The sequence below is a fragment of the Argentina silus genome (assembly GCF_951799395.1).
Source record: "Argentina silus genome assembly, chromosome: 8".
In the NCBI taxonomy this organism is placed as follows: Eukaryota; Metazoa; Chordata; class Actinopteri; order Argentiniformes; family Argentinidae; genus Argentina; species Argentina silus.
In genome coordinates this window covers 3,174,484-3,194,984 of record NC_139662.1, presented here as the reverse complement: position 1 = coordinate 3,194,984, position 20,501 = coordinate 3,174,484, and the positions used below count along the sequence as shown (strand labels likewise).

Sequence of the window (20,501 nt, the reverse complement as noted above, 5' to 3'; positions counted from 1 at the left end):
TTTGCACGGTGTTTGTTCGTGTTACTGCCTTGCTCTGTAGACACGTAATGATACTATAACAATGAATGGAAATGTGCTAATAGGTTGATAAGCAGGCCTACACATTTAATGTGATAAGACTACTGTAAATACATTTGAATTCATTTGAATACAGAAAATATGTTTATGACGAATATATGCCAAATGGGATTAGTTTAAAAATATACATTTGTGTCACATATTCATCCATGTTGCCCTATTTGTTTGAATAATTGAATGAGGATGTTCTGATTGTATTGCTTGTGCATTTAGATATTCAAAACCAGACAAGAATACCTTTTGTTTGTTTTTAGAATAATGGCAAAATGAAAGTGAGCCTGTTCAAAAATGATATCCTAGTCAACCTGATCTGAACATGACATTTTAACCTGGATGAGGATTGTATCCATATAGGGAGGAATAGGTAACATCTTAGATCCATGATTGTTTTTTTTCCCTTTTCCCATTTTCACAGATTTTGTGGGTGCCAGAAGAGGAGTACCTTGCACCAAGTATTGTATTGGCTTCTTGGCCCCAGCACCCGTTTAGATGTGGACACCCAATAAATGCAGGGGACTGAAATGATTCTGACAGGAAGAGACCACTGAATGCATCGACTTGTTATTACTTTGAGTCAAGGCAGATTCAGTGGAGAGATGTCTCCATTAAGTGCGATTCTGTCCTTTGTAGGAGGCCCTTGAGAAAAGCAGCATTTTTTTGAAGAAATTGTGAAGTATTCTTTATTAAACAAACAAGACATTGTGTTATTGCTCACAGCCTGCAGTTTGCCAATACACTCTCAATAAGCTCTGATTTTATAACTTCTCTCTCTTGGGCAGTTATGGTTGATGCTTGATGCTCAAAAAAGAGAGTGAATTTGATCAAAGCGAGAGGAATTGAGAAACGGTGAAAGCTTTATGAAATTAACTATGTTTTCTGTAACCTATCCAACACAATCGAAAACAGATCTTTGTCCAGATCATCTACAACAGCCTGTTGTCTGAACATTACATCCCTACACCTACAGGTTTTAAAAGACTAATTCCTGGTCCCCTGGCCATCATCATTTTTCTTTGCCGTCCCTCCCCTGTTCTCTCTATCTTCCTATCGTCAGCTCTCTCTCACTGTCTGCTATCTTACTTTCTCACGTACACTCTGCTGATCGTGTCTCAACCCTCTGCTGGGTGCTCACACCTGTAAGTGCTAGCATCACATCCAAACATACCTCTCCTTCTTACAGCCTCTTGGCCACAATCCACATTTCCCCCTTTTTACTCTTTCATCCCATAACCTCTCTTTCTCAGCTAAGTCCATCCTGGCAGGCACTATTCCACCTAAAGGGGAGGAGGACTTTCTAACGCTGGCTGCCTCTCAGCTAAGCCGGCGGAAGCGTGTCATCGGGGCCGCAGTGGGCGTGGCCATGGTTCTAGTCCTTTTGATCGCCATCCCCTTATTGGTCCACACAACCAAAGGGGGAAGCACCGGAAGTGGGGAAACCCATTATGAAATGCTTGGCAGCTGCAGGATGGTTTGTGACCCCTACACCACCTCACAAACTGGCCAGGAGCTGACGGCTGTCTCTCCACCACCTCCGGATTATGCTGGGAGAAAGGGAAAGTCAGGATTCCGAGGGGCCCCCGGAATCCCCGGACCCCCAGGAACCAGAGGACCCCCTGGGGAGCCTGGTAAGCCAGGGCCACAGGGCCCCCCTGGTCCAGGGCCTGGAGGCTATGTGCCCTCCTTCTACAGTCCCAAGATTGCCTTCTATGCAGGTCTACGCAAGCAGCACGAGGGGAGTGAAATTCTCAAGTTTGATGATGTGGTGACCAATGTGGGGAACTACTATGAGCCCTCCACTGGCAAGTTCACCTGCCCCCTGCCAGGCATCTACTTCTTCACCTACCATGTCCTCATGAGGGGAGGTGATGGCACCAGCATGTGGGCAGACCTGAAGAAAAATGGACAGGTCAGAGTGTAAATGTGTGTGTGTGTGTGTGTGTGTGTGTGTGTGTGTGTCTCTGTGCCTGTGCAACAGATCGCCATAATACTGATTTGGTGTAGGACCATCACCTTTGCAACATGAAACACTTGAAATTCATAGCACATTCCACTTATTTAGGCTGCAGCACGACAGCAAGAAAATGAAATAGAAAATAGTCTCCCTCATTAAAGAGAAGTCATGCTTTACACTTCAATATCACAGCGACAAATATTTGCGTTCTCACATGTACAGCAATAAATGACAAGTGTGCTGTCGTTTCCAAAGGAACAGTCTAATTAGTATCATACACATAACTTGATTATCTCCTAAACATGCAAAAGAGCACAGGAGAAATATCTGTCACTGTGTGGACCAGTCAGTGTACACATCAGATAAATAATGAATGAATGTGAAATTGACAGTCCACTCATCCACTCCCTCATTCCCCAGACACTAATTAAAGACAGAGGAGCTGATGGGGGGGGAAGAGGAAAAAAGGGGTGGGATAAATCACTGGAATTGAATTTGAGGACTCAACCTCAGGAACATTTTCATTTACTCACACAAACACCCAAAGATACACACGCGAATGCACACAAACACACAACAATACACACGCACATGTACGCATACTGTACGCACGCACGCATGCACGCACGCACGCACGCAGGCAGGCAGACAGACAGACAGACACACACACACATACACACACACACACCTGTATTTGGGACTAATAGCTGAGTAACAAAGATATACATGTATCTTTCTCTTTTAAGGAACATTATACTGTTACAATGTCATATTCAATCATTAACATGTCCATAGCCCTGAATGTGTGTGGCAAATTGTTAAAGATCAGAGATGTGACAAACTGCATTTAAGGTACAAGGCTGCTGTCTGATGTCCTATATTGTCATTCAAGTCATCTCAGCCTGTTAAATCATTCATAACTCTTAGATTAGATCCCCTGAACACCACCCCTACCCCTTCTCCTACTTGTTCATTGATTTCCCATTAATTATCTTTTCACTCAACTCAATTATTTAACCTCACCCAGGTCCATTTCAAACACATCAGATGGTCCTATTTAACCGTTCTGATCAGTCTTCATATCAAACACATGCTTAAATAGAGCTATTGGCACTGTGTCTTTAAATGGAAAAAGCGCTGTGAATGAATTGCTACAGCTTGCATGATCTTGTCTGGTTTTATTTTTGAACACCTAAAGGCAAAGGAGCACTCTGCCTGAGGCTATACCAGTGCCAATCAACTGGTGGTGTTTACAAAATGGACACTGCATCTAACAGTCTGTGTTCTTGATTTCCAAGTCATAAGGCCTTTTTTTTCCATTGCCGCAGTTCCAAGTTCCAACAGTTTTGTAAACGTAGCGTCTGTCTATAGGTGAGGCATTGCAGGTTCATAAACGCTACATTTCAGAGATGGTGGAAGTGTCATTTATCAAACAATAGTATTCACTCTGACTCTGACTGAGTATGTCGGTGTCATGTGTAGCTCGTACAGAAAAGTCTGTGGGCGGTCAGGGGGATATCGTGATGCCAGTCAATGTAGAAGAACTGGAGAAACAACTGGACTCATTGAGAGAAATATGACAGCAAAATGGGAGCAGAAGAAGACACGTTAGTTGACAGAGAGATCAGGGGAGGAGAGGAAGATAGATGACTCAATAAAGGTGCGTAGACAGTGGGCTGAGAGATGAGACAACGGGGAGCCAGTATTTGTGAGGGCCGGAATGAGATCAGAAGACAGATGGACACCCACCGGACACGTCAGGGCCAGACAAGTAGTGAACGAGGTATCAGGAAAAAGAGAATAAAAAAAAATAAAAAAGAGAGAAGACAATTGGTCTAGACATTGCATTTGTGTACCAATTAGAAAGTCAGCTTGAGACATGGACAAAATCTGCATACTAATTAATCCTGGGACTCCATTGATTTCTCCAGGGGATATTTTCCCCACCTGTATCTTTGTTAATGATTTAATTGATGGGGCAGTTTAATTGCTGGTGTTGCTTTAGGTATGGTTTAAGATGGAGATGATGATAGTGACAGGTGACATGGTTGTGGTGGAGGACAGTCATACTGTACAGCTTGACTGTCCCAGGAGGAGAAGGTCTTTACAACAGGGATGCCTTGTGATTCTTGTAGATGAATTACCTATCACCTCCAGTAAATCCCAGCAGTGTAACCTCATCCGCCTACACCGCCATGTAACACGAGTCCCAAGTGGTTTTGAAATGACATAGCTTTGGAGTATGTGGGTGTGTTGGAATTGCTGGAACTTGATGGGGTTTTAGATCTAATGGTTAAATCAGAGTGGGAAATGACCGGTTAGACCTCATTCATCAAGATATGTAATTGTTGTAATTGATTTGATACATTCTTCAGCAGACTATGTGACTCAAACTGGTGTGAAAGTATTTCTCATTGATGTGACAGCCACTGTTAATGAACCGCACATCAAAGTGAGGGTTTTACAATTTAAACAAGAGGGGTAAGAATATAGCTGACAATATACAATACAGTATCAATTTAAGTCCAGGCAGGTATCCTGTCCTATTAGTATTGAGGCTTCAGATACACATCTTGAATACTCAGTCTATTCCAAATTCATCATTTGAGATATATGGTGTATAATTGTAGGTAATATTCTAGCATAGTAGTAATAGTTAATATTAAGTATCTATGCTTAGTATGCTAATGAAGGCATGCTTTATAAGGTGTCACAAGGGCTAATGCGTCATGCTTATTTTTCATTGCAACAGCTCCCCTTCCACTCATTAACTTGTGTGGTGCTGTGCGTCTATTAATTTATAGTCCAATAGTGAATGGCTATACATTCACTTTATTAGGAACTCCTGTAACCTTCTCATGGTAGAGGTGGTGTAATGGTGTGGGGAATGTTTTCTTGGCACACTTTGGGCAGCGTTAATACCAATCAATCATCGCTTGAATGCCACAGCCTATTTGAGCATTGTTGCTGACCACGTGCATCCCTTCATGGCCACAATTTACCCATCTTCTAATGGCTACTTCCAGCATGATAATGCACCATGTCACAAAGCAAAAGTCATCTCAAACTGGTTTCATGAACATGACAATGAGTTCAGTGTTCTTCATGTGGCCTTCCCAGTCACTGGATCTGAATCCATCGAACACCTTTGAGATGTGTTAGAACGGGAGATTCACAGCTTGAAAGCGCACCTGAAAAATCTGCAGGAATTGCGTGATGTAATCATGCCATCATGGACCAGAATCTCAAAGGAATGTTTCCAACATCTTGTGGAATCAATGCCAGAATTGAGGCTGTTTTGAGAGCAAAGGGAGGCCCTACCCAGTATTAGTACAGTGTTCTAATAAAGGGAGGCCCTACCCAGTATTAGTATAGTGTTCCTAATAAAGGGAGGCCCTACCCAGTATTAGTATAGTGTTCTAATAAAGTGTAGATTGAGTGTATATGATGGCCTGAATACAATGTGCAAAGTGGACACACAGACATTACTATATGACCTCTGATTTATCTCTCCAATGGTTTTTCATCTGCCACATGCTCTTTTAATAGATGATATAAAGGTCAAGTTATTTCACAGAGTAGTGTTAAAATGTCATATTCTCTCTGTAATGACCAGCACCTGTATTAACTCCCAGTAAAGTGACATGGATAAAAAATAATTATCCTTTCGAGTAGGTAAGCTCTGATTATCTACAGTAACGCACTTCTTCTCTGTGCTGTATTTCTGTATGTTAGCTAAGATACTAGGTGGCTTTTTAATAAAGGTTAAATAAAAATAAGCAATAAAACAAATTTTTTAGAATGCCCCAATACAGAGAATTACTGACCGGGTAGACTGTAATTTTAAGTACAACCAATTAGATGCTACAGTAGCTTCTCTCTCTGTAATACCCAGTCCCCTCGAGGAGAAAAAAAAACTATTCAATAAATATTCCATTTCCACTGCTTTTGGCTGCCCCCCCCCCCCCTCTCTCTTGCCATGTGCAGACTCCCATAGGTAAGTTTAACAGCTACTTTTCTATTGTCTCCGCTCGAAGAGGTCAGTATATCACAGCAAATGAATCCTGTCAGTTTTATTACCAGTGAAGCACAGCCCCACAAATAAAAACAAGACTTCATATACCCTCACATCTTCCTGGTCTCACAAAATAGCCTTGCTTGATCAGTTTGTTACCCTAGCCCAACAACCCCCCCACCCAACCACTCCCCCACTCCTCTCAACCCTTTGCTTTGCAGCCCCCCCCCCCCCCCCCCCCCATCTACCCTTTTCTGTCTGTTGCTCCACATCTCAGCTTGTATATAAAATGACACTGCAGCTGCTCCCCCCTTCTACCCCCCATGGCTGCGGCCCCCCCTTTCTCCCAGGCCCGTTTATTGGAGCCCCTGTAATGAAAGGCCCTGGCAGAGACACAGACACAGAGACAGAGACAGCCCCAGGCAGGCCCCCAGGGCCCCTGCTCACAGCAGCCCGAAGCCCACAGACCCAAGATCAGCTCTGTTTCACATGGAGCCTCACTCCCCTGGTCATATCAATCTCCACTGCACTTTATCATAATCCCACCATGCCTGTCTCATGACTGTCTCTCCAATGTTTCACCAGTGGCATCAACATTGGTCAACTTAAACATTCCTACTCTGCCAAGTAGGCCTATAGGGCCTACCCAAATCTCATACGTTGATAATGTTATGTTGTAGGTAGTGTTGAATGCTCTCTGTGGTATTGGGAAATCATCAAATGTGGCCACATACACGCAGCTCTGAGCCTCAGAGTAATGCCTGAGGGGGAAAAGAGTCCCTTTACACAGTTTGCCCAAAATAATGAGCAGAATGACATATGCTTGATGTCAATGGGAAGTCAGAGCAACACCGTCACTGTCAGAAGCAGGCCAGATGCTAATGTGATATTGGCTGTCACCACAGATGTCTAGCAGGAAGTCAATCTAACCTTTAGAGATGACAAGGAAAAGTTGTTATTTTCTCGTAGATTATATGTAAAAAACAAAAACAAAAACCCAAAAAACATATATATATTGCTCCATTAAATATGTCATGCCTGTTAGGATAACACAGGAAAACCACAAAAGGAGCATGGGGAAGAATGAGTCAATTACTGTGTTTTCAAACTATGAACCACAAACATATGTAGCCACCACAGTCTCTATCTCTAATTCTAATAAGGTCAGATCACTAGACTGTGTCTGTATCTGAAGACTATAGCTGGCCCATGAGATAGACCACCCCATACCCTTAATCAATCTGGTTTAGAGTGGACAGGGACACGCTTAACTGCTGCCTGCCGACACGCTTCATGTTGGATGTAGAATCCGTGACCTGCATCTCATTTAAACAGAACCTCGGACACTGACCACACCATGAAAAATAACTGGAGTATTGATAGAAAGAAGAAGTAAACAGCAAAATAACTGAAGTATGATTGATAGATATAAAAAGTAAACAGCAACTGGAACAAAATGTTACTGTGTAATGGAAGACGGTTTCATGCTAAAACAACAAAAGAAGAGGTGCTGCCTCAAATAAATAGATTATTTCATGCAGAACTAAGGTTTGATTAAGGTCATAAAAACAAAATGTCATGTTTTTAATCTGAGCAAAATAAAATCCTATACTTTTGCAATGAGAGAGTGTCTCTTCTACGAACATACAAAATGTTATACTATAAAATAAATGAATACATTTTGTTATAGTTTGATTAGACTGCTGCTCTACTACTGTTTGTAGGCTACTGTTTTAGTTTAAATAGCAGACACCTTGTTTGGGAGGAAATGTCTAAAAAGTGATGGGAATGACATGATGTTAGTTAAGTTGCAGCTTGTATTCTCTCCCTGTCGTGGGCGAGGTGCGGGCGGTTGTCTGGGGCTGTGACAGAGATTGAGTGCTCACAGCGTGGCTGGACATCGAGCCAGACACAGAGCCACTGATGTCTGACATGTGTCTGTGGGTTTGAGATAAGATACCAGAATTATTGATATATTCCAAATATGATGTTATTAGGCATAGTGTACAGAATTAGGACACATAGCTGTCATGGGTTGAATTGTTGTTGAAGCAAGTACGCAACTTAACTTTTGCAATAGATAAATCACCTTTTTCCCTTCTTAATTATAAGTTATTCACGCAAGTGTGTGTCTATGTGTCTACATGAGTAAACCCAATTAAATGTGTTCTCAAACAAGTAAAGATCCACTGCCTGCGGCTCAATAAGGCACCCACTCACTAGCAGCATGCAAATGTGAAACTGTCTGCCTCGGACACAACCACTCGATATCATGCATATTGAGCTCTGCTAGGATCATAAGCAACAGGTCAGTAGCTGGGGGAGAGGTGATGCTGCTGTTCCTAGCCCTAACCAGTGACGACCCTCCCCGTAGACAACCTGTTGTCTCCAGCGAGCCTGCTTATCCACACTTGCCAATCAGCCTCCCGCTTCAATCCATAGCCACAGCCGAGCAGCCCAGCTGATCAATAACTGAGAGCATGCTTGTTTTCTTGATCCAGCTCGGGGTCAGAAGCCATAACCCAAACCAATGTTCATCAAGTGCATCCCCCTGTCAGACAGGCAGAGCTCAACAGGGCTGACATCATACCGTAGCTCCTTAATTGACTAAGAAGGAGATTAGGGACTAATAATTACAGAATCCTGTGTGGTAATGTGAGGTGGTAAAAGAAGAAGATGTGTGTAACCCTGGTTATTTTGTATACGTTCTGAAACGGTGCAACCCATTTCAATTATACTAAAAACCAGGGTTTACACACACATACACACACACACACACAGACAGACACACACACACACACACACACACACACACACACACACACACACACCCACACACCTCTTGTGGAATATAGTGTTCTGATGAAGAATGGGACAGAGTATGACATGTGGCCACCATAGGAATGGCAGGTATTTAGCACGAGGAGAGTGAGCAGCGGTGACATTTGTGGGTATTTGCTCTCCTCTCTTCTGTCCTCCCTCTAACACTCAGTGTCTCTCTCCCCTCTGTGTGACAGGTAAGGGCCAGTGCTATAGCGCAGGACGCTGATCAGAATTACGACTATGCCTCCAACAGTGTGATCCTGCATTTAGACGTGGGGGACGAGGTGTGTGTGCAGCTGGACGGAGGGAAGGTCCACGGGGGAAACACCAACAAATACAGCACCTTCTCGGGCTTTCTCATCTACCCCGACTGATCCCCTCCATTCCAATCATACTAGGAGGCTGCTGAGCACACACACAAACAAACACACACACACGCACGCACGCACGCACGCACACGCGCACGCATGCGCACACACACACACACACACACACACACACACACAATGAAATACCAACAAACTTAAAGGATGTGTGGACTGTTTGAGTGTATCTTTTAAAAAATGAGTTGAGTTGTGTGTTGAGCCAATCATAATGACCAAGTGCATTTATTGACCCCTAGTGTGTGTGTGTGTGTAAATAATATCATATGATAGAAATGTATACAAACACCTGCTGGATAGTGCACTGAAATATACAGTTTATTCCATGAGTCTCTCCGACTGACATTGTGAGTGTATACTACATACATTATAACAAGACTGTATTAGTCCTCTAAGCTTCAGCCTAGGCATTAACACTGTAAACCAATATGAGTCTTTAGGTTTACACAAGCGTCCAGCAGTTGACCAAAAAACCCATTGGCTGAGTCTCCAGTCCACCCCAGTAATAATCTGGGTCATAATAAAATGTTCCTGCTGTTTCCAAAGGAAGTACCTCTGCTGTTTCAAAGTAAAAGCCCTGTTGTGAATAATCAACATAACCCTGCTACACAAGTATAATAATCATAATAACATCATCTGTAAAAGCACAGATGGTTGACCCTCTATCCCAGTCACATAAAGAGACTGCAGGGAGCTGAGTACAGTACCACACACACACACACACACACACACACACACACACACACACACACACATACACACAATGAAATTGCAACAAACTAAAAATACGTGGTCTGAGTGAGAGGAAGTGAAGAAGTGTTTTATGGGTGGGAGTTGATTGAAGTATGTACTATTGAGCCAGTCACCATGACCAAGTGCATTTACTGATCCCTAGTGTGTTTGTAAATATGCATTAAATACGATGTACAGAATAGGTGCACAAGCATTTGCACTTTGGTGCACTTAAATATACAACATATTCTGTGTGTCACTTGTACTTACATTGTCAGTTGTACATACAGTACAGTATAACCACCATCATTCAGAGCCTCAGTCTGAGGACACTGTTCAAAGTAAAACCTTCTAATCTGTATAAACATGCTGCTTCTTAGTTGGATACAGAATTGCTATTAAAATATCTATAACAACAGTGTTCACTTCACTATTATTACATGTTTGGTTTGGGGTGGAGAAATATAAGAAATAGTCCAGCGAGAGGACTGGATACTAGATAAATAACAACATATATATATATATATATATATATACATACATGTGTGTGTGTGTGTGTGTGTGTGTGTAAGTGTGTCTGTAAGTGTGTGTAAGTGTGTAAGTGTGTGTGTGTGTGTAAGTTAATGTAAGTCCCCTTCATTTTTCATTTGTCTTGACTGTCTGGGTGGAATTGGAAATATTGCCTGTGAGTGTTGACTAACAGGGGTAGGGATCGGACCCACAATGGCTGACCCCTGCTTTGGACCGCTCTCAGATGGATTTCCAATATGTCTTAAGACACTGCCTTAGAAGAAAACATTAATATTCAGATCTGAGCTGATAATTCACCGCTCTACAAAATCCACCCAACATTTACTTATAAAACGCTAGAATATATTTGTTGGTCTAACTGATACAAAGTTTGATGTTGGTTTAGAAGTTGATGGTAAAAAATATATATATTATAAAAGAAGTAGATGGTATTTGAAAGAGCTCTACGAAGTGATCATGAGAGATGTTCATATTAATGACCAGTAATAAATCCAGGTAATTATTGCGATGCATCCCAAATAATGATTCCCATTGATTCCCTATAGTATTGTCCTCACATTCACATTCCTTTGTAATTGTTTGTAGTGAATCAAAACAGCGTTGTCATGCCTTTGTTTTGATTTTATTATGAATTTTCTGTTTGCATAACATGAAGTGTAAAAGGGGGGATTAGTCTAAATGTCCACCAGCAGTTTATTTCACCGAATTTTAGCAGTAGTCAAGACTCATTCTTCTGTGCCACTTTTTCAGTCAATTAATCAACATGGAAGCCTGTTAATTAAGGGGAATAGCCATTTACAGTACATGATGAATAATTATGCATGGAGACTTTACCTCATTCTCTGTGATTATTACACACTACACGCTACATAGGCAAGGTTTGATGATTGATACCAAGATCCTGAATTTGTGGCTCAAAAGTGTCAATAAATGGTTTTGGTTTTTTAACCAGTTCAATGTGTAGTTGACTTTAACTCAAATCCAAACTTGGATTGTTTTTCCTTCTTGTCGTAGGATATATATTTAGTCTACTAGAATATTCTACACACAAAAGAAACACTTTCAAATGTGCCTGTGTGAGAGGGGCTTTGATAATTAATCTCACATTTAGTGTGAGAAATATTACTGTGTTGGTCATACATTTTCTGGACAAATTGTTGAAACTTTATTATCCCAGATCATTTATAATACAATACAAATGTTCACAGAAATATATCCACAAAATCACATTACTACAGTACAGTACATTAGCCTGCACTCTCTATTCCTAATGTATAACAATATATTGTATCAAAACATTTTCTAACGTTCCTAATCCCTCTGATTACAGTAAACTCCAAAAACCTAGATCCCATCGACTGTATCTTAACGTGTCTGGTGATGAAAACAAAAGGAAGCGCTGAAAGGGTAATATACTGTACATTTTGCAGCCATACAAATACAAGGGGTAAGATTGTTTTACACTGTATAGTAATAAAGTGGTTATCCAAGTGACATTTCTTATTTTCTTGTGGTCAAAGGTTTATATTGATTACAACAAGAAGAAACAGAACAACAACCAAATAGAATAACAACAATGACCAGGACGGGGAAGGGGGTGGCAACAGACAAATTACATTCAGCTACAATATACAGGTCAGACTCTAATCAGTACATGACATGAAGAAAAGGGGGGTGCCGTAGTGCAACAATTATTTTTACTAAGTAAACACATACAGTAAAACCAGCTCTATGAGATACATAAATAAGTCATTGTGTGCATAATTATCTACCGCCATGTTTATTCTTACATGAACACCAGAGAATGCAGTTCCAGCTGACATTTCTAGGTACTACGTCTGTATGACCATTTAAAAAAGTATGTCTCCTATCCATGATCGTTTCTCTGTTTGAATATTCAACAATCACAGACAGAGGGGGATATTTCTCCTTGAATGGCTCTTGAATGCTACCTATATCATTGGCAGAGAATAGAGGGAGGAAATCTTTAATTAAAGAGAGGAGATAATGGCATTCTGGACTTGTAGGCTTTGGTGAATCTGTTGCCTGTGGGAGCGAGTGGGGGATCTCAGCGTGTCCGCGTCCAGCCCCCTAGCTCTCTCCTGGCAGATTCCAGTTGAAAGTTAATTGGACAAGGAGAGGTCTGAGACAGGTTGTACTGAGGCCCATTAGCAATTCCCCTGTCGAATGCAGAGCCACGAGGATCACAGACTCACAAATAGGCGGATTAAAATAATCAATAGACTTCACTTCTATTGAACACAAATACACACACACTTTCAGTAATTAGTGGACAACCCATTCGCCACTGGACTATGACACCTTACTCTGGCCTTATCCCCCCCCCCCACTCTCTCTCTCTCTCTCTTACACACACACACACACACACACACACACACACACACACACACACACACACACACACACACACACACACACACACACACACACACACACACACACACCCTAATGAGGGGAAATAGTTCTGACTGGTTGTGAGGGGAATGAGGAAAAGGTCAAAGCTGGTGACGAGTTGGTCTTGGCACACTGCAGAATAGGATTCTACTGGTGATATTTCAGCACTGTCACAGGATCACACCAAGCTTCAATTAACAACTGTACAATTTCAATTTTATTAAAAAATTCAGGGCCAAGACAAAGGTGCACATTAAATAGGATGTAAAATACATTTTCTCTGTAACAATGTGTTTTCCGTTCATAACTGTATAGTTGCAAAAATGTGTTACATTATGAAGTGAAACATCTATATTGATATGTCTTGTATTGATAATGCCACTACTAGGAGGTTCATTATACTATAAGACTGTTCATAGCCGTTAAAGAGGATTTTTGTCAGCAATTCATTACATAAAAATGCTGGCTTAAGTGTTGACTGTATGATTCATGATAACATGTTAATTGATTTCATATCTCATTAGATGGCAGTCCTCAATTTAAGGCCAACAAACCTTTGCTAAATAAGCTATTGCTTATGGGAGTGGGGAGGTGTGCCCCTCTGTCCAATTATTTCTGTGGACTATTTTTTCGCTTGTGATTGAGAACTAGTGGTTGAAATTATACAAAAATCCTGTAGCATCTCTTTACATTAAATAGCATGCTTGAAGATCACAGTAACCGCTTTTCGACAGCGGTGCAAGTGCGTGCCAAGGTTTACTAGCGGCCAGCTAGTGGTTCTGGTAATTTAAGCACTTTATGACAACTGTATTTGTAACAAGCTAACTTGGATTATGCTTGCCACCCACCAAATTCCCTGGCCAACTAAAGCACTTGAATGATAAGAATATCCCTCCCTCGCTCTAAACCGCATCCCCAACCCAGTTTGGCCTCATAAAGACCAGTTTATATTTTTGCCAGAATAGACAACACTGCCCTCTTCTGCTTTCTTGATATAGTACAAGTCCTAATACAAACTAAAATACTTGACTAAACAGTTGTTCTTTAAAACAACACATATTTGTGCCATTAAAGCATAGGGTAATCCATAATCATACATTTTCAAATAATGTTCTATTAAAAAACAAAACAAAAGAACACAGACTAGGTTCAGAAAATCATTTATTTGAATGCTGCAACAAATAAAGGGAGAATAAAAACAATAGAATCCATTGAACTGTTGCATTTTCTACATCATGATTGTATGGCTTTAAACATATTGGTTAACTGCATAGCTCTGGCAGCGACAGGGAGGGAGACGTTCCCAGCCAAAGCAAGTCTTAGCCAATAATAGGTGGTAGTCAGCCACCACAACACTGTCCACTCCCAACTATCACAGACACGCCTGTGGATATATTGCATCAATACTAACATCGTTGTCCAAGGATAGGTAGTCTAGGTAGTAAGTGCTGCATCTTGGAATGTTATTGCAGATTACGCCAGCACACAAGCTTCTAGTTACATGCAAGTTGGTTGTATAATTCAATGGGCCAGGCAGCAAAATAGCTGGGGTCATTAATGGTCTAAACTTGGGAATGTAAAGGCACTTCTGAAAATAAAAAGACATGTGAAGATTATACAGAGGACGGGTAGGAGAGGTATGGAAGCTAATTGCAAAAGTAGGGGAAGTGTGTAACAGGGTTTAAAAAAGAAAAAAAAAGAAGAAAAAAAAGAAAAAAAGGGAAAAAAAAGAAAAAGGAATGCTCTTTATCTTCAACCACTCATGACCATCCGGACCAGTTCTGAAAAAGAGAGCGAGGGGAAAAACATTTGAATCATAATTCAGGTAGTTGGGGACCTTCAACTACAGCATCTGGAGCTGAAGCCCTCTCATCCTGCACACAACGAGCCTCTGAATGGAGCAATGTTTAGCCTTAGTGGGATGCTGTGGTTGGAGGCCGACCCCCTCCCTTCACTGAGACCATCAGAGATATAAAAAAATAAAAAAAAGGGGTGAATAAAGGAGTGATAGAGACAATCTCAATCTCCTACTCAGCCAAAGCCTATAGATTTGGCCAGCTCTAGGATCCAAGGGTCTGTTAGAGAAGCCATCCTCCATGTTTGTTTTCTCTACTTGAGGCACAGAGAGAGAGGGGGGGGGGGGGGGGGGAGGAGATCAGGAGAACTACAGTGAGATCTGAGCACCAGCTACAATCAGTTTCCATCAGGAAAGAGGAGAAGATCACCAGCAAAAAAAAAGCATTTCACTGCAATTCTGCGGTTAATAGAATAAGGAGTGACTGGTCTACTCTGATAAGAGCTGGGGGAAATATGCTCAACGTGATGAATTATCCTCGACACAGTTCAACAAAATGGTCAAATTGTGCAAATGTAAGTATGCGTATATATATATATGAGTGTCAAGCGGAAAACAGCCTATTTCGGTACTGCCATGTGAGTGCCCAAATGAGAAAATTCTATTGTGTTAAATTGTGTGAGCTGTGGCGAATGAGCACAAATGACATTAAGATGATCATTACCTAACCAGCTCTGAGGCCTGAGAGGACCAGTCCCTCCCCTGCATGTATAAACTATCCCCCTACAGTAGTCTGTCCTGTGGACAGTCTAGAGGGGATGCCCAGACACATGCAGAGCCAGGGCCATGCCGCCAGGCAGCCAGGGCCAAGAGAGAAGGCTGCAGAAGAGGAGAGGAGGAAGAATCTACCAATGAGTCAAAACCTCCAGACTAAAACAACAGGGCCCACCAGGCTTTCCTACCATTTGGTTACAGTTCAAATTAACCTTCATACAGGGGGACAGCTTCTAACTTCTAAAAAAATGTGTGTCAATCCAATTCAATAATTCTATGGATGCTCTGTAACCCTAGCAATGATGCTGGAAGATCTATTTGAGCCAAGATCTGACTGCTATGTTGAATGTGTATGTGTGTGCGTGTGCGTGTGTTCTGCAGGGTTTAACAGGAAAGCCTGGGAAGTGCCCTTTCCAGGTTATACCCAGTGCCCATACCGGCCCTCAGCCAGACATGATGTGACGAACAAAGGCTGTGGAGGAAGAACAGTTACACCACATGAAGAGATAATCTGATATCCACATTCTGTTCCCATCACAAGACAAGAGCTATGAGTCACATCACTGCATTACAGTACAGTCACAGGATATTGGTTTGTAACCTCTTGCACTTTCACACTCAGTCAACCCCTTCAGTTAAACTGTTTCTCGAGGGTAAAAGCTGCCAGTACTTGAGGGAGACGAAAATAACTAGTTAAAATAACTTGTTTTTCCAGTTTGGTCAATATGGGCATTTCCTTTGATCTATGTTTTTACCTGAAACAAGCCTGGTCCTAAAACACAGACATTGGCTTAAACAGTAGCCTTGTAAAATGTAAAATGCACTCCCACCAACAGTACCACATCAACCTTCCACAGCTCTCACAGTATGTTACTTCACCACTCGGAGAACATGCATGGGACAACGATGCATAACCAGACCTGTCAGCACGGGTGTTGTAGTAAAGTTGAGTTATTTACAGCTTTAGGGTGTCATGTTCCTAATATACCATTAACATGATTAGTCCCCTCACATCCTGGTTGTCCCCTCCCTCACCTTCATAATTGATGCAGCCATTAGCGTCCTCATGTCCGGCCAGCAGAGTCTCTACCTCCTCCTCTGTCATCTTCTCCCCTGAAACAGCACATGAAGACAATAGTCATATAAAGCAGGTACAACACATTGACTATCAGATATACCATCGTCTTCATATGGGGTCTTCTCAATGTGAGAACTGTCTGATGTGGTTTATGTTCAACATTTGTGCTGTCATTGAACAGAAACTTAGAGGAATATTATCAGCCTCACAACAGATCAGATTCAACTTCCATATGAGACTACTTTTGATCAGTAAATGAAATGTGGGTAATAAAGTATTCTAAAATGAACTCTCCATTTAAGATCTGGTAGAATCTAATAACAGTGTACCTCACCTAGCGTAGTGAGGACGTGACGCAGCTCTGCACCCATTACTGTGCCGTTGCCCTCCTTGTCAAAGACACGCAGTCCCTCCACGAAATCCTCAAAGGAGCCCTGGTCTTTATTCTTAGCAATGGCCTGGAGCATGGGCAGGAACTGCTCAAAGTCCAGCATTTTGTGGTTCATCTCTGCAAAAGTAATGCAAGCAACACACGTTACTACACTCATTTCCCCTCCATTTTCAGGCTATTAATATATATATATATGTACGTACGTTCCACAAACCTTTACAACAGGAAATATTTTGACACTGATGCATTCGTTCCCTGAAACGCTATAGTACCTAACCTGACCTAAAAATAAATTACAGAGAGGATGAGGGACTAACGGCAAGTAACAATGTTGTCACCAAATGTAATAGGCTACCAGTTGTATTAATTGATTCCAATACATAATAACTGCCATGTAATTCAGGCCATACTGAGTGATCAGGTGGTAGGAAATGGCAGAGCCTCGATTAGAATAGGCCTTTTTCCTCACCTTTCTGCTGTTAGGCCTCTCCTCTCCTCTGCTCTCTGCCCCTGCGCTCACACACAACACACATCTTCCCTGCTCCTGCCTCCCAACAGAGTCAGCCTTACTTACTTAAAGTTGGTTGTGCTTCTGACTAGTTAGTTCAGACTCACTAACTAGTGTCTGTTCTGACTCGGTCTAGCAGCTTCAGCAGCTTCTATTAGGCTACAAAAAGCAAATCAGTTCTCTGGATACGTTTTTTTATAGACTCCCAAATTCGGCTAATGGTTTGGCTGATTGGTGAAATGTAAGTCATTTTTCCTGTCATCTCCGCCTTGTCTATCCGCTCGAAACACACTATACTTCCCGCTAAGCGCAAGGGTTAAAGTTGCAGTATTTGAATTTATTTTATTATAAATTCAAATAGTAAAAAAAAAAAAAAGAGTAAAAAAAAAAAAAAGAGTCATACATCCCTAGCATTAAGTACTCAATGCCAAAGTAGGCTACGTTGTATGAACACTGTAGGTAGTTTGAAATATCAAAGATCCTCTGCACCATTATTCTTTTGGAAAAACAAATCCCAACCCAATCTAGTACCCAAGTAGTGTACCGAGAGTTGTGACAAAAACAGAAAACCATCAGGAATTGATATTGACACCGTCATATCTGTATGTTTACAGGGTCTCACCCTCTGCCTTGGGGTTGCCCAGGACCTTGAGGACTTCTGCGTTGACGGGATTTTGTCCCAAGGCCCGCATGACGTCCCCACACTGGCTGTAGCTGATCTTCCCATCGCCCGTCCGGTCAAACAACAGGAAGGCCTCCTTAAACTCTGGGGGTGAAAGGTGAGTCAGTGTGAGAGGATGAGATACAAAAAAAAAACAGTGTGTGTAAGACTGGACCTTCAATGGTTAGGCAGAGATGAAAAGAAAGACAGGAAAGACAATGTAGAAGCGAGAAATTCGGCAGTAAGAGAGAGAAGACAAAACAAGATGAACACCATTCAGTCTGTTCACAACAACCGTTAAGGTGTACCACTCCTTCAGTATGAGTAAAATTGGGCTGACATTATCTCATAATTCCAGTTTACGCCATTAAAAGGGATGGTTCAGCCTCTTTTTATGTTTAGGTGAAATATCATCTTACCCTGAGGCCACTTGTGAATGCTTCTCCCTGTTTTCCATTCTAAACTAAACATTTTTTTCTGAGGAGATTTTGGCATCTAATTTAAACAATGCCAAACTACAGTAGGTCCTGTACAAAATCTATAATAAAAAATAAAAAGTCTATTGGAGAGGGCATTGCTAACTGTTAGCCTGTGCTGCGGTATCAAAGTAGAGAATGGAGAATGGGAGAAGCTTTCACTACTGGCCTATGACGACAACTCAGGGTAATATTATATTTCGCCTAAACAAGAAAAAAGGCTGAACAATCCCTTCAAATGAATTATGGTCACTCTTCACTGCCAGAGTGAGATCCCCGTGGTCCTTGACAAAGTAAATTAAGAGGTCATCTACTGCAGGTGAGTGATAAGCCATATCACATTACATGGAGCTGTCTATCCTGGAAAACTGTACCCTATTGTTTAGGTTAAATGAGGTCGGGAGTGTAGATGGGGAGAATACAACACCTGTGCAGAATGACATTTACTTGGGAACCTGATATCCTGTCACTAAGGAATATCAAGAATTAGCCTAGCTAACATTCACATTACTTGTTAATGACAAAACAAGACAAACTAAAAAGTCACAATGAAGGCTCTCAAGACACTGGACAGCTACTATGAGAATGATTTCTGTCAAATTAATTAGCCTAATAGATTCATGTAGACCTATCTTAGTTGTTATAAATTCCTGTATCTATACTTCTTTAATTTCCTGAGGCCATCACGAAGTCCTCATATTTCGTAATCATCTTGAGCATTTAGTTCCATATAAATATTTGATGGTGTTATATAGGTCAGTGTAAAAAAGTCAATGTAATAAGGTCAGGAGTTATCTTAGCCCTCTAAGGAGACATTAAGGTCTCTAAAGACTGTTGTTGCGATAAAGAATAAAAACAGTGAATTCATAGAGCACCATGAATGACAATTCAAAGGTCAGTAGCATTGCTAAAAGTGTACAGCCTATTATTACATAGGCTACCCGACCATCTGTCTTTTAACCAGATTAGATTCTACAGTCAAAGTACAGTAGCTCATGGACTAACTTGAGGATCACAATAAACTAGGCCTAGGCCCTTTCTTTCCCTCTGAAAGAACTGAATCAGCTTGATGATGGACTCTTTCAAGGCCAGACCACTTTATCAGAGTTTGAGATATTCCTTACAAAACTCCAGGCACTGTTGTGGAGCTTTTCCTGTTCGCAGGAATGTGCCTCTTCCCTTCAGGCCCACAAGCACATTTCCTTCACCATATTTGGTATTGGAGGAGAGAGGGAGGGAGGGGGGGGAGAGCTGTACTGTGTCAACCATGATTAAACAACCAAGAGATGAAACTCATCCACTAGAGTGACTAACACCAAAAAAGGGAACACTTCAGGGATGTGACACGCTAGTAGGATAACATGCAAACGTTATGGTCAAAATGCACAATTATGAATACATGCATTTTAATACATACACACAAAGTGGAGCAATAACCGATGCAAAAGTTAGACCCTATCGACAAGTGTCAACACAGAAATAGTGAATTTGATCTCACAGAAAATAAACAGTTACCTCCAGTTTTACTACCTTGATTGAACCTGAGCTAAGGTACAGGACTATACACGTTCACCTAGCATGCCTTCTTTCTACAGCTGCCTGGTAGGCATGTGAAACTAACTTCTTACAGTCAGCAAAGACAATTTGATTTTACACTTTCATCTCATATCATAAACAATTGATAATTTCCTCATACAATACCAGTGATTGCAGCCTGCAATATTGGCATGTTGAACTTGCGTCCATGAACTATTCACTTGTTAATCTCAGAACCCAGAATCTCACGATTCTGATTTAGTGAGAATACTCGCTTGTAAAAGGTCTCAATAGCAATGTGTTGCCAAGTAGCCTATCAGTGATATTTACTTACTACTATTCTTCCTTTCAACA

The 20,501-nt window shown here is 41.4% G+C and overlaps 2 protein-coding genes across 6 annotated transcripts in view; one reads left to right on the top strand and one right to left on the bottom strand.

Annotated features, from left to right (window-relative positions):
• Nucleotides 1–1,435: 1,435 nt before the first annotated feature.
• On the top strand, nt 1,436–9,241 carry c1ql4a (complement component 1, q subcomponent-like 4; the record flags this gene model as incomplete). The annotated part of the gene is made up of 2 exons (XM_083674896.1): nt 1,436–1,984; nt 9,062–9,241. Exons 1-2 carry the CDS (start codon nt 1,439–1,441, stop codon nt 9,239–9,241), a joined length of 726 nt encoding a protein of 241 aa, XP_083531022.1. The 5' UTR covers nt 1,436–1,438.
• Nucleotides 9,242–14,072: 4,831 nt separating this feature from the next.
• LOC310808161 (myosin light polypeptide 6) overlaps nt 14,073–20,501 on the bottom strand; it is a gene marked incomplete at its 5' end in the record, with an annotated part of 8,567 nt that continues 2,138 nt past the window's right edge. For 3 of the 5 annotated variants that reach the window (XM_083674888.1, XM_083674889.1, XM_083674891.1), the window contains 4 exons: nt 14,073–14,709; nt 16,533–16,610; nt 16,910–17,083; nt 18,097–18,240. In XM_083674888.1, the coding sequence (XP_083531014.1) occupies nt 14,681–14,709; nt 16,533–16,610; nt 16,910–17,083; nt 18,097–18,240 (425 nt within the window). In that variant the 3' untranslated portion in view covers nt 14,073–14,680. Of the gene's footprint in view, nt 14,710–15,934; nt 15,970–16,532; nt 16,611–16,909; nt 17,084–18,096; nt 18,241–20,501 lie in introns of all 5 variants that reach the window. The other 2 variants (XM_083674890.1, XM_083674892.1) reach the window with 1 other exon arrangement.